Here is a 14,292-nt window from a genome sequence, read left to right on the forward strand (position 1 = left end):
AAATATGTAATTTAATCTTATCATACAAGTACATGTTTAATATGTTTCACACGTTTAAAATATTTTTATATTTATTTTAATTTAATATAAACATATAAAAATTATTTTAATTTTTAATTTTTTAATTATGATACTTAATTAACTATTTAATATCATATAAAAATCATTTAAACATTTAATTATAATACTCATTTAATAATTATTATAAAATTATTTTTATATTAATAATATAAATGCAATATAAATATTAATACTAATCTTATATATTATTATTTTATTCTTTAATCTTTAATAATTTATCATTTTGAATTTGATACTAAAATTTAATATATTTATGTCATATAAATTAAATCATATAAATTAAATTTTAAGTGTTTGTATGTATATATAAATATATATATATATTAAATACATATTAAATGAATATTAAATTCTTATTTTTTTATATTATTAGTATGTGAATTTATTAAGTTATAAATTATGAATAGTTTATAATTATTTATTATTTTAATCATATTTTTATATATATTTGTGTTAATCGTATCTATTTATGAATATTCATATTAATCATGTTTATTCATATATATATATATATATTATTCATATTTATTTTTATCGTATTTAAATAAATTAATTGTATATATATTAATTATATATATAACAAATATATTAAAAATATTGTGTTCGTGTTTAAAATTTAAGCATACTTTATAATTTGTGTCATTTATATTTTAATAATTTACATCATTACACGTACGTGTCAAATGCAACTAAAAATACAACATAAAAATACAAATTATCAAACCTAGTTTTTATACATAAGGCAAGGCAAGGCATTTTTCCCTTTTTTTTTTTTTTTTTTTTGTCTGTTTTGTACATTAAAGATCCGAAACACTTTCTTCAGCCATCATTGCTTTCATCTTTGAATTCAATTATAAAAAAAAAAGTGCTAAACTACCCAACAATTCAACTATTCATAACTCTTTAAAAGCTTACGGTTTTCAGACTATCCGACTCATTTAAGCAAGAAAGATCTAACCTTGAATTGCCAAAACAATGACTCATTCATGATCATGTCTATGAAATGAATATACTCAAAGCAAGGATAGTGTTGAATTGCCCAAACAATTATAGTGGTCTATCAAACTTTTTCTGCCAAGAGACCAAGGCATATCTATTTCAGTTTCATACAGATCATTGTTCTCGATTCAAGTAGAGCCTAACTGGAATACTACAAGTAGATTCACACTCATTTGCTACACAGAAGAAAACATTAACACGATAACAAATCTGTATCTAGCAAGTAGAATGACCTAAGTACTATTTAATTAAATACAAAGACAAAAAAAAAAAAAAAAAAAAACAATTACATGAGGAATGCAGATTGCAAAGGATGATATGCGTCAAGAATGCAGCATTTTCACCACTGAAACAGAATCGGGCTCATGACCATGCACCCTCAAACGGTAAATGCAGGTATGTGAAGGGCTTCCATGGTTGGAAGCGAAATCCAGCCTGACTGTGTCAACAATGCCAACACCTGCCGCATCCAACACATCAAAGGTCTGAGCACTACTCTTCTCTAGGTCATATGTGAATTCAGCCAAAAGAAACATCTTATTGCCATCAACCGGTAAATCAAGATCACGAGCTTGCAGCCAGCCAGAGACTCGGCAGTCCTTGGGTGCACTGGATCTATCATATGCTACACTCTGTTCACAGTAGAAGAACACTTTTAGCACTTGTGATAAAGTTGATAGAGAACAGATACAGTAAGAGCAGTATCTTAAATTGATGTATTTTTGCTGGCCATAATTTAAATGAAAAAGAAGCAAAAAGCAAAGGCAAGCACTGTTCATAAATGATGATAAATGCAAACTGCAAATTTTAAAACTGTCAAAACTTTACTTTCAATCATAAGAAGTTTGAAGCTTTGCAAGTGAAAAATATATGTTTTACTTGATGCTAGATGTTTGTAGAATACAGAAACAAAAAATAAAAGAAAAAAATCAATGGCGTAATTGATAATTCTCTCCTCTGGCGTGCCACCAGAACAAGGCAAGATAGAGGTACACTAAAGAGCATATCAGTTGAAGCAATCAGAAAAAGAATTAGTGTATTTAGATCATAGATGAGAAGAGAAGAGATTCGTATAGTCATTCCCTAGGTCTACCCCATAATTATTTCCATTGCACATGATATTAAATAAAACCTTTTTTATTTTTCAGAAGTGCTTTGCATCTAATGCTGTTTTAACCTTAACCAATACATGGTAGATAAGTGGCTACACATAATTCTTAAGTGCACCAGCCTGATTGAAGCATTAAATACCCAAGTGAACCGAAATATAGATTAAAGGAATTTACACAGAAATGACATCAGTCTAAGGTCCAGATTTACTGCAAAGAGAAAAGAAACAGTACGCCAGATAGGTATCTCATCCACAGAAATAAGGAGTACACAGCCCCCTATTCTAAACCTTGAGCCACCAAAAGGGAGACTGGAGAAAAGTCTCATAAACCACCTTGAAAAACTGGGGAGAGCTTTGATAGATATCATGAAGGCTGCTTCCTTGCTGACAAGCACTTTAGGGTGTATGTTAAAGAGACCTTTAGAGAAGAAAATTAGGTTTTTTGACAGTCTCATAAACCTCCTTTACAAATTAGGGTGAGTTTTGATAGCTAAAATAAAGGCCATTTCCTTGATCACAAGAATTTTAGGACGCATGTCATTAAGACTTGTATAGCAAAAATTAGGTATGGTGGCAAAGGATGCATGTTACTCCAGCTGCAGAGTTGCACTCCAAGCATAAATATTTGCATTAATTGAGATTTAACTAAAGGCTAGATTTCCTTTAGTCAAGATACATCATCTACTTCCTACAAATACATAAAATTCTACATATATGAGGGAGACATTCATTGGCCACTCTCCAAATTTGCAAGTTTAAGAAACATTGAAATAAGGAAAGAATGCTAAAAATGGTTCATTCTATTGGTCAAATCACAAGATAGGTTTACAATATTTTCTTAAAATTTCCAAAATAGAAAACATATAAACAGTCTTTCTTTCTAAAATTTTAGAAAAAAAAAAGTAAGAAAAGATATATTAGAAACATGCAATTGGAGAAAAACAACTGAAAAAGTCCACAAAGGACAATCACTGAACAAAATTCTGCACAAAGAGCTATTGAGCAGATTGAGCTTTTGATGACAGAGGCACTTGTTATTGTACTACCAGATTTAAAGAAGTTATTTGTTATGAAGTGTAATGCATCACTTGTTGAAATTGAAGATATTCTTAGCCAAGATAGAAGGTCATTGGAAATGGTAATGAGCAATCAAGTTATAGGTATTGAAGAACATAAAGTTCAACACTCAAGTGATCTTTACTTCAACTGTATCACAGTGAGTTGATTAAACCAGCTAGTGAGCGTACTTGGATTGCAAAAGGTGAACTGAAAAGGATTGATCCAAAAATCTGTGCTAAAGCAACCAAAGTTCTCACTAATACGGAGGCCTTCTATCAACCCGAAGAGATTGATGTAGAAACATTCTAGAATTTATCCAATTGTTTATCTTGATATGTTTTCCTTCACGTTTATTGTTTTACTATTTTTATTATTTAGGAATTGTGTTTTTTTCTTATTATAAGTGGTCATATGTCTAGCAAGTGAGCTCTTAATTAGTTTGAATGGATGGGATTAGATGGGGTTTATGCAAATCCAAGCACTAGGACTAAAAGCTGTTGTAACCCTAGTACTTTAGACACATTAGACAACCGTATTACATTGGATTATTTTCTATCAGAGGTTCTACAGTCCTAACCCTAGTTATATTGCTCCAACTTTGATTTTCAATCAACTTTAGCCTTTTGTTCTGGTTTTCTTTTTATTGCTTCTACTTCTACACTGCATCACAAGCCAGATAGCTTTCATCAACACGTCATAGGATCTCCTAAGTAGGAAACTTTTTAGTCACAACATCACCATGCCTAACATGGTTCCAAATGAAGTGATATTTTCAAGTCAAAGTGGAGATTTGTTGTGTATGGCTTTAAAGGTTAAGCCCACTCAAGTTTTGCCCCACCATTATATCTTTTCCCTTTCATTGCCCTTGGTTTCCATTTTTGCCCTATTTCTACCTTCATTAATGGCATTTTTCGGTTGCAAGAAATGGTGAATGTAAAATTCAAAAAAGGGTGTACAATCTCAGTTTGGTTTTCTTTTTGCTTCTCACAAGGGGAAAGAGATAGTTTAGGGAATATAGAGAATTTTAAGAGCTCTTGCTCCCTGTTTATTGTATTCGAGTGAGTTTTGGGTAACAAAAATTTTGTACTCTTCATCTTGCTTCCATTATCCTGGAAATTTCTCGTTGCCCCTACCCATGGATATAGGCTTCAAGCTGAACCACGTAAATCCTAGTGTTCTTTTTGCTTTTATATTTGGAATATTCCTTCTTGCTAAGTATTTGGTTTTTTTTTTGATAAATTTATTTGTTGTCATATTAGATTGTTTGGCTTGGTGTTTCAACATTACAACAATTTGTTTGGATGCTATTATCTTAAAATTATGAAAAGGGCAAGGCTATAATAAACCAACACACCCACACACATGACTGAAAGAAAAGAAAATTTTCAACAAAGAATGATTCTTCCAATCATTAATTAAGTGACTAAGGTAAATACCAAATCTGGCAATCCATCACTCATTATGCCTCACCACAAGATGCAGTTAGATCAAAGATTCAAAGATGACTTCATTAAAATATAGGCTTCTCTTATTCCAAATTTCTGTAAAATGTGTATTGTTTCCCTTATGAAATGCTTGTTTAATCAAGATAGGCATATCAACAAGACAGATAGATTAACAAGAATTAATAATGCAACTTCAAGATGTTGTAAATTAAAAAAAGGAAAAAAAAACTCGTTAAAACTTTCAGCCACTTAAATAATATTCTACTAAAAGCATCTTTCTGTCCTCAAAGCAACAGATTTCCAACATCTTAGGTTGAAAATGTCTGGCAAAAAGTAAATATGAGAAACAGAAGAAAAACAAACCCTCAAATGTCCCATCCTAGCAATCCATTTTTTTCTACATACACAAGTAGCTCAGTAGCTCTTACTCTCTTTACCCAATGCAATCTAGCAATGCCAGAAATATATATATATATATATATATATATATATATAGATGTCTTCACCCACTACCTCCAAAAGTGTGCCTCCATTAAAAGTAAACATAAATGGATAAATATATCCTCATCTAACACATACTCTTCAGTCAAGCCTCAGCTTTTGTATTAACCAATTTCTCTTTCCCTGAAACCACTATTAAAGGAAAGGAAAGACTACTAAACCACATTATTTAAATATTTAGATCTAATACTGAACAATAATACATAAAGGAGGTAAGATGCAGGGTAAGGAGGGTGTTATAACAGACTACAGAGCCAATATAGATTCTTAAATAAGAGACCAGTGTAATGTTTTTTGTTTTCTTTCATTAATACTATAAGATTCATATATATCCAACTTTATAAAAATAACGAATTATTGCCGATGTCAAATTGAGGCTATTGAGAAACAAATTGAGCTAGATCTACTAATTATAAGAAGTCTACTAAAAGTTATTAGCTGTTAGTTAGTGGAAATATAGTGTCTTGGAAGAGTACGAAGCATACTGTTATTGCAAGATCAAGGGTTGAACCAGAGAGGGCTATAGCTCATATCACTTGTAAATTATTTTGGCTAAAACGATTGTGTAGGGGAGCTCGAGTTTGAATATTTACAGCCAATGGATCTTACATTAGTGCTTCAGGCTCAATACCAAAAGAAACTGAACCAAAATTTAAGACATATACATAAGTAGAACTATAAACAAAGTAAACAACTTTAGAACAATGTAAGCATAATCAAAATTCAAAATGTTACCTTGGCAACATGTTCCAAAGTAATAGCCTCTGGGATAATAGCTGTGCGCAGCTTGATCTGAACAAACCCGTTGCTTCCTTTCAATGGAAAGCACTGCCCTGGTTCTCCAAAACTAGGCTTCAACATCTTGTCTGCATCACGATGAACACCATTTTGACTACTTGTCAAAAACCAGTTGCTTCCCTTTCCACCAAGAAAGGGCTCGGAATGCCTAACAACCTTTCCCCCGCCCGAAAACAGTGCATAATCAGCCCTCGCAAGCCCATCCGAGGCATGCTTCTCAATCTCATTCTTAACAATCTCTCTTGCATATGCTCCTAGATCACTCAAACTCACTGCATTTTCAGTCTTACCATTTTCACTCATCTCCTTTATCATTTGTTCATACATCATCTCGAACTCTTCTTTTGTCAACAAATTGGCGCTCTTCAATTCACTCAAGGACTTATCCAATCCCTCACTCTTTTCTTCCAATTTTTTCAACGAATTCTGCAAGACCCCAGTTTGATCCTCAATTCTCTCATTCAGTTCCCTCCTTAACCCACCAATTTCGTTTTCAAGTTTCCTATCAACAACCTCTACCTGAACCTGAATCATTTTAGCTGTGGTCTTCAAAAAACTCTCAACCTCAGCAACTCTACCCTCGAATTCAGTTAATCCAATCTGTGTCCCAACCCCACTAACACCCCCAGATTTCAAAGCCCATCTCCTAATAATCTGAACTAACCCGGCCAAAACAAGCAAAAGCACTAAATTCTTAACAAAGATACTACCCACAGTCAACCACCGGGGTTTCTCCGTCTTGTTGAGCACTCCTTTCCGCGTTCGCCGAAGCGGAATGTTCCCGTTTTGACCCACAGGGACTTTTCTCGTTTGCATAGAGTCCTTCGACGCCTCGCCACGGATCGAATGATGGCTCAGATCTCGGCTGTGACCCGCAGTGGCAACGGTGCCGGCGGCTTTATCTTCCCCAACGTTAACTCCATTAGGGTTCGGTTCGACAGCCAATGATTCGATGTTCGATTTCTTTTCGGCTATGAGGACCGGCCGGCGACGAGCCCCCGCAATGTGATTGGCGGTGATAGAGACGGTAGATGCGGACATTGTTGTTTCAAATCAAAGCAACCCAGAAGAATCGAAAATTAAAGCCTAAAAGAAATTTGATGAACAATAACAACGATAAATGAATTATAAAATGCTATGAATTGGGTCCCATTTTAGGGAGATCGGGAAATTTGGGGAAGAGGAAATTTAACCGTCGCGAGAGGTATATTTGAGCGCTCCTGGGTTTTCAAATGATTTTGAAATCGTGACCTTGCAAAAGTTGCCATTAGCATGTTGGTATGATGACGTAATAATTTAAAAATAATTTAAAATACATATTATGATATTATATGAAAATAATATAAATAAAAAATAAAAAGTTATATAATTTAAAATTTTAATAAAAATAATAAATAATTTTAACAAAATAAAAAATATAATTTTTTTGTATTAATACAAATTATGTTACGTAATATTTTTATAAAATACAATATCAATATATACATTATTAATATTTTATATGATATAAATATATAAATTATTAGATTTCAAAAAAAATTTTTAATTAAAAATAATTTTAAAAAATATAGTTAAAATCTTTAAATGTTTAGCATTGTTATAAAGAGGTTATATAAGTAATTAAAATATTTAAAAATATATCTAAAATAATAAAATGTTAGCAATCTAAGATAATATAGTGATTTTTCTCCAAAATTATTTTTATCCTAAAAACACTTCCTTTCGATTCAAATTTTTTCAATCGTAACAATAATGATAAACTAACTCTCAATTGATTTGAATAGATTTAATTAGTTAATCCATAAAACATTGAATTAATTTTGATAAAAAAAATTTTAAAATTTTATTTATTAATTGAATTAATTGAAATTTTAATAAGAATATAAAAATACTCAAATATAAACTAAAATATGAAGCAAATTGTTTCATTTTATAAGTTATTATAATTTTTATCATAATTTTTATTATTTAATTTTATTTAATTTGTTTTTAAATACAACAATATAATTTTAAAATATAATTTAATTTAAATGTATTTTATTATTTGATTAATTCAAAAAGTAATTGAATTAATTAAATTAAATTAATTATGTTTTATAAATAAAAATAATATTATTTAATTTAATCAAGAGTTGATATTTGATAAAATATTAATGTAAAATTTTGATTACACAAACAGAATTAAAAGAGTAACATATGTCATTTAAGATATATTTTAAAAAATAAAAATTTAATTAGAAATTACAAAATAAATATATATTACCCTAATCATATTATGTGATTAAAATTTTATACTAATAATATATCAAGTATTAATCTTAGATTAATTTAATTTTAAATAATTCAATTCAAAATTAATTAAAATAATCAATAAATACTCCTAATTATTATAATAAATTTTGGAAGTCAACGATTTATTCATATTTAAACTTTTGGATAGATAATTTTTTGAGCTGAATAATTACGTAGAGATATAAATAAGACCCATGAGTATTTTTTATTTATGTTTTCTCAAAAAATTACATTTTTTTCGCAAATATAATTTCAAATGTTTAAAAAAACATTTTTTGTCGTTTAAAATTAAAATTTGAGAGCTTCTGTTAGCAACATAAAAAATCTCTCTACACCTTTTTTTTATTATAATAGTCTTAAATAAAATTAATTAGCGTATATCAAATTCCTTTTAAGTTTCATACATCGTTACTTAATTTCTCGGTACAAATTGTTTTCTTGGCTTAGTCTTGCTGTCATAACAGATTTAGAGTTGTCAGACGAATTTAAAAATAGATAGAGTCGTTATAAATTTTTTTGATTAGGTGTAATTAATCATTTATTAAAATTTATCTTCTTATAAAATTTTAAAATTAATTAAAATTTATTAAAATATAATTTTTGAGTTTACGAAAATAATTTGGGTTTGAAAGTCGGTTACGCGTAAAAAAAAATTAGCATTCACATATTGCCTGTAAAAATAGTATCAATTAATTATGTGTTATTTTTTAATTTTGACTACAATAATATTAATTTTGGTATTTAGAATTTAATTTCCTTAATTTACTTTAAAAACATATATTTATTTCTTAGTATGTTTGAAAAATAACTATAAATCTTATATATTGAAAAATTCCTAAAAAAATTCTTATGCTCTGATAATATTAGAAGGAACCATCTCACCTAAAGATTCTTAAAAATCTCATCATTAGCAGTTCATATTTATTTTCAATATTTATTTTAAAAAATATAAGATATAGTATCTATAATTTAAAATTAAATAATATTTTTTAAAATATTCATTTCCATATCATTTTTAAAAAATGAGAAATTTTTGTCAAAATTCAATCTAAATGTTTCGATACGTTGACAGTATTTTAGATAAATTTTTTTACCTAGAGATTTTTAAAAAATTACTACTTAAATTTTATTTGGATCTCATCATCGGAGATTTCTCATTTACTTTAATATTTAAAAATCATGTAATAATATTATTATCCATAAATAAATTTATTTATTAAAAACACATAATTTTATGTTATTAAGAAAAACTACTTAAATTAAAGAAAATAATAAAATAGAAATTTTTGTATTAAAAAGAAACTTCTAAATATTTCAATACTTTGGTAATTTTTAAAAGATTTTTCTCACATAGAGAATTTTTAAGAATCACTACTCAAACTTTCCAAAGTCCCATCATTGAAAATTTTCTTTTTTGCTTTAAAAATATTTTTTTCTCTAGCTTTCTTTTTTTAATATACATATATTTGTTTTTTTTTAATTTAAGATTTGAATATGTATAAATAAACACGTAAATAATTGAGCAAAAATAAATAAATAACTAAATAACTAAATAAATAATAAAATTACTAAAAAAAAATGGTCGAAGTTGGTCATGGTTCGGGCCAATTCACTTCTGGTTCTTTCGATTCAACATGTGGTTCGAGAGGGGTCCAAATGGTTTAGACTGGTTCAATTGAACTAGTTCAATGCTGTAATAGAGGCTGGAAATCTAGTCAAGCACGAGGACCGCAGGTTGGGTCAAGTCCACACACGAGTTAGCTTTTTTTCTTTTTTTCAACTATAAAAATTAGTTTTTTTTTTTCAATTTCATTTCAACTCCCTTTAAAAAAAATTGAAAGGACCACAAAAAAATCCAAAAGCTTCCCAAAATTTGGCACCTAGCTGTCGCACCGGCCTCCTTTCACCACCACCAGCTGCTAATCTCCAACACCGATTAAGGCCTAAATTCCACCAACATATTCCTCTCTCTTTTCGATTTCCTTTTACTAGTGTAGATTTCCCTAAAAACTTGTGCACTTTCTCAAATCTGGGTTGAAGGTTGCGATTCAAACCTATAAAAAACTACATATCCATCGCTCCAAATGCCCTAGCCTTTTAGTATGTTATTTCACTTGCCAAAAGCTTATTCTCTTCCAAAAATAAAGTTTTTAAACCTTTCTAAACACTAAATCTCCCTTGACTAAAACCCTTCAACGATTTTTTTAAACAGAGAGGCTTGACGCTATTAGGTTCTTCATCGAGATCAGTAAGCACTGTATATTTCTTTTATTTTTTTTTATTTTGAAAGGTTACAAATGGGCTTCTCTTTTTTTTGTGTTTTGTTGGTGGTATTTGGGTTTGGGGATTGTCTAGAGGCTAGGATGCACAATGCTCAATGGAAAGAATGGAGTGAGAGTAAGCATGGGGTTAATGGTCTTGGTCTAGTGCATGTAATAGGTGGAGCGAGTAGGAGGCTTGGCGCTTACCAAAGGTGTAAGGAACTGTGAGGGAAAGTGTTCTTTGTTGGGTAAGGCTGAGGACCGATAAAGGGATTATTTGGAAAGGCTTGATACGTGTAGAGGGATGAGAAGCTGGGATGGTGTTAAGGGGTGCTTCTATAAGGGCTGTGAAGTGTGGGTTTTGGCTGGCGAAGATGTTAATGGGGTATTCTCCTTCCTTTTTATGTTGAATTCAATTGGGTTTTAATAGACATTACCAAGTTTTAAGCTTGGACAAAATATCTTATAGATAAGGTAGAGGTGTTTGGCAGCTAAATTTCAGTAGCCATGGTGGCTAGGTAGAGTGGTTCCAAGGTGGAGGTGTACATGATATATTAGTACTCAGCAAGCTATTCGGGTTCAATTCGAATAAAACTCAAATTTGACTCAATTATTATCGAGTCGAGCTCGAGCTAGAATAGCTTGACTCATCAATCGAGTCGAGTTCGAGTATTCTTATATCCAACTCGAGTAGTTCGTGAGCCTAATCGAGCTTTTATATTTAAATATATTTTTATTATTTTAATTAATAAAATATCTCGAACTCGAGCTCAAGCTCGAGTATAAATAATCGAGCTTTTATCAAATATAAAAATTGAGCTTATATTTACATGTTAATCTAGCCTAATCGAACAAGTTTGAGTAACTCGATTTTTATCTCAAATAGAGCTTGAGCTAGAAAAATAAAATTCAATTGAGTTTGAGTCGAAATTTGAGCATCAAATTTCGAATCAAGCTTGAGCTTAATACTGTATTGACTCAAACTTGATCGATTACATCTATACTCTAAGGTGGAGTAGGGCCGGTGCCGTACACAACACCAAGCTTTAATTCTTGTTTTCTTTTTTTATTATTGTTATTATTTATCATTATTATATTTTTTATTATATATATATTTTAGATTAATCAATATTAAAACACGAAATTATTAAACCAGAAAACAATTGATGTTTATAATTGTCCATCTTTACATATATCTGAGAATCAAGAATAGGGTAAAGATATAGACAACAATTTTATTTAGGCATACTAACTTCAAACATTTTTTGTTTCTAAATTTTTTTTTAAATTTGATTTTTTATTTTTTTCTTGAAAAACTCCTCTTATTAGACGCTTTACAACTTTTTAAAATAAATTAAAATAAAAACACATTTCACAAGCGACTCCACAATTTTAAAATAAATTATGATAATTTAGAGATTATACTTGTAGGTCTTATAAATCTTGACTCGAAAATAGATTCAACTTGGAAGACTTACGAATCTTGTTCGAAAGACTTAGAGATTATGTCCGAAAGTCTTATAAATCTTAACACTTAAATGCTCCTCTAAATAGAGGCTTCACAATTTTAAAGATTTAAAATACTCTGCCCGAAAGACTTACAAATCTTAATATTAAATAGATTTAGCTTAGAAGACTTATGAATCTTGTTCGAAGGATTTGAAGACTATACCCAAAGGTATTATAAATCTCAACACTTAAATATTCTTCTAAATATAAGCTTTACAACTTTAAAAATTTAAAATATTCTGCTCGAAGGATTTACGAATTTTAACATTAAATAGATTCAATTTGAAAGAATTTTGAATCTTGCTTAGAGGATTTAGAGACTATGCCCAAAGATCTTATAAATTGCAACACTTAAATGCTCTTCTAAATAAAGGCTCTATAACTTTAAAACTTTAAATATTATGCCTTGAGGACTTATGAATCTTTCTTATCTTTAGTCGAAAGTCTTTAAATTTTTTCATCTTGAATATCTAAAAAAAATCTCATCACTTTTTCTCTGAAGAAATTTTCTTTCAAATCTTTTAGTCATTTCAATATTTCTTCCTTTAAAATTCACTTTTCATTTTTTTCAATCCTTTTTTTCAAAAATTTCCTTACCACAAACATTCATAAAGACATCATTTATTCCAAAAACTTGCAAAATAATAATTATGATGATTAATCATAATTATGCAAATGCAAATCTGCAGATGTCTACTTCAATTATGTGAATGTGCACGACCTTACATTCTACAAAATATGTAAATAAATTTTATGTAAATGCTCACTAAGTGATGCAAATAAATGAACAAAAGATTATGCATATGCCCGTTTAATGATGCAAACATAAATATCTTTTTTTTTTTCCTTTTCATGATGCAAAATGCATATGCTTACAAAAAACCTTCTTTGCAAAATTTTTTTCAACTCCAAATCATTCAATCAAATCATCCTCTAGCTAATTTTCACAAGATTTTTCTTTTCTTGCCATCTTATCTTTCTTTTCATTCCTTCACTTTCATTTCACATTTTCAAACCCAACCATGCCACATTCATGCAATCAATGCCGACTTTATTCACATGACAAATTCAACAAACCACTATGTTCTTGCTACTTAATCAATTAAAAACATATACCAAAAATAGATGTGTCTCATTTCATTTTTTTTTCAATTGCCTGATATTTACACTTATTCACCATTTTCATTGAAAAATGATTTCATTCATTCTCACAAAAAAAAAAACAAAAAAAATGATTTTCAATAAAATAAAAAATTAATTTTGTAAATCAAAATTCATTTCATATTAACAAAATTCTTATTAAGAATAAATTTTCTCTTATCAAAATTGATTTCTTTATTATTTACCAAAATGCCTAACAGATAGCTCAAAATTGACTAATAAAATTGCCCTACATAACTAAATCTCATGATTAAGGGAAACCAAAAACATGCTTTCAAATCTCTCAAGAATTGATGTTTACTATTACAAATGAAAGAGGTACTCTTTTTTGAATGGATTGAACAGTTTATCATATCAAAGTTTTGGTTCATTAAGGGAATGCCTCTCAACTTGATGAGAAATAAACAATATTTCATTTATGCTCACAAATGAAACATGAATTTTAAAAAAAGCATGAATTCTTTGAAAACCAAACATGTTTGACATACTCTTTAGTATCCAAATGTGACATTTTAATTAATATCAAGACTAGCCATGAAAGGTTAAGATTTTGAAGAGTTATTTAAGAATGAAAGAAGAAGGCTCAGATTTTCAACATTTAACTCTTTAATGGGTTTCAATCTTTCAGAGCATCCCTATTCTTGAATATTTCAAAAGTATGGGTTAATTCAAACTAGCTTATCTTATTTTGCTAGACATCAAAATTAGCTTCAAAGTCTTCAAATTTGCTCCAAATTACCCTTTTTTTAAGGTTTTCACTCTAAAGTCACATCAATTTCTCTCTCTCTTTTTTTATTGTTTTATCATGTACTTAAGAATTCAAATTTCATCTAAATGAATTGATCGATCAAATAGGTAGCTTTGTAATGAAAGAGAGCAAAAAATTCCCAAATTTTATAATAGTTCTTCAAAGAAAAGCTCCTCAATTTAAACATCCATACCTAATCCAACATAAACTTTTTAAAGGATGTAATGTAGGTTAATGTTCGATGTTTTCAAAAAAATTATAGATAGACCCAAAATAAAATATTTAAAAGTGATCAAACTAAAGATCATTTTAGGACGCTTGTTTTTC

General features: G+C 29.2%; 1 protein-coding gene across 1 annotated transcript; it reads right to left on the reverse strand.

Annotated features, from left to right (window-relative positions):
* Positions 1 to 1,108: 1,108 nt before the first annotated feature.
* LOC111293701 (SUN domain-containing protein 2-like) lies at positions 1,109 to 7,228 on the reverse strand. The gene is made up of 2 exons (XM_022886578.2): positions 5,932 to 7,228; positions 1,109 to 1,712 (listed from the first exon to the last, which is right to left on the reverse strand). The coding sequence occupies exons 1-2, from the start codon at positions 7,033 to 7,035 to the stop codon at positions 1,404 to 1,406; spliced, it is 1,413 nt and encodes a 470-aa protein (XP_022742313.1). The 5' UTR covers positions 7,036 to 7,228; the 3' UTR covers positions 1,109 to 1,403.
* Between the last annotated feature and the right edge of the window lie 7,064 nt (positions 7,229 to 14,292).

Source organism: Durio zibethinus, chromosome 14 (genome assembly GCF_047325235.1).
Source record: "Durio zibethinus cultivar Kanyao isolate XHJ-2024 chromosome 14, ASM4732523v1, whole genome shotgun sequence".
In the NCBI taxonomy this organism is placed as follows: domain Eukaryota; kingdom Viridiplantae; phylum Streptophyta; class Magnoliopsida; order Malvales; family Malvaceae; genus Durio; species Durio zibethinus.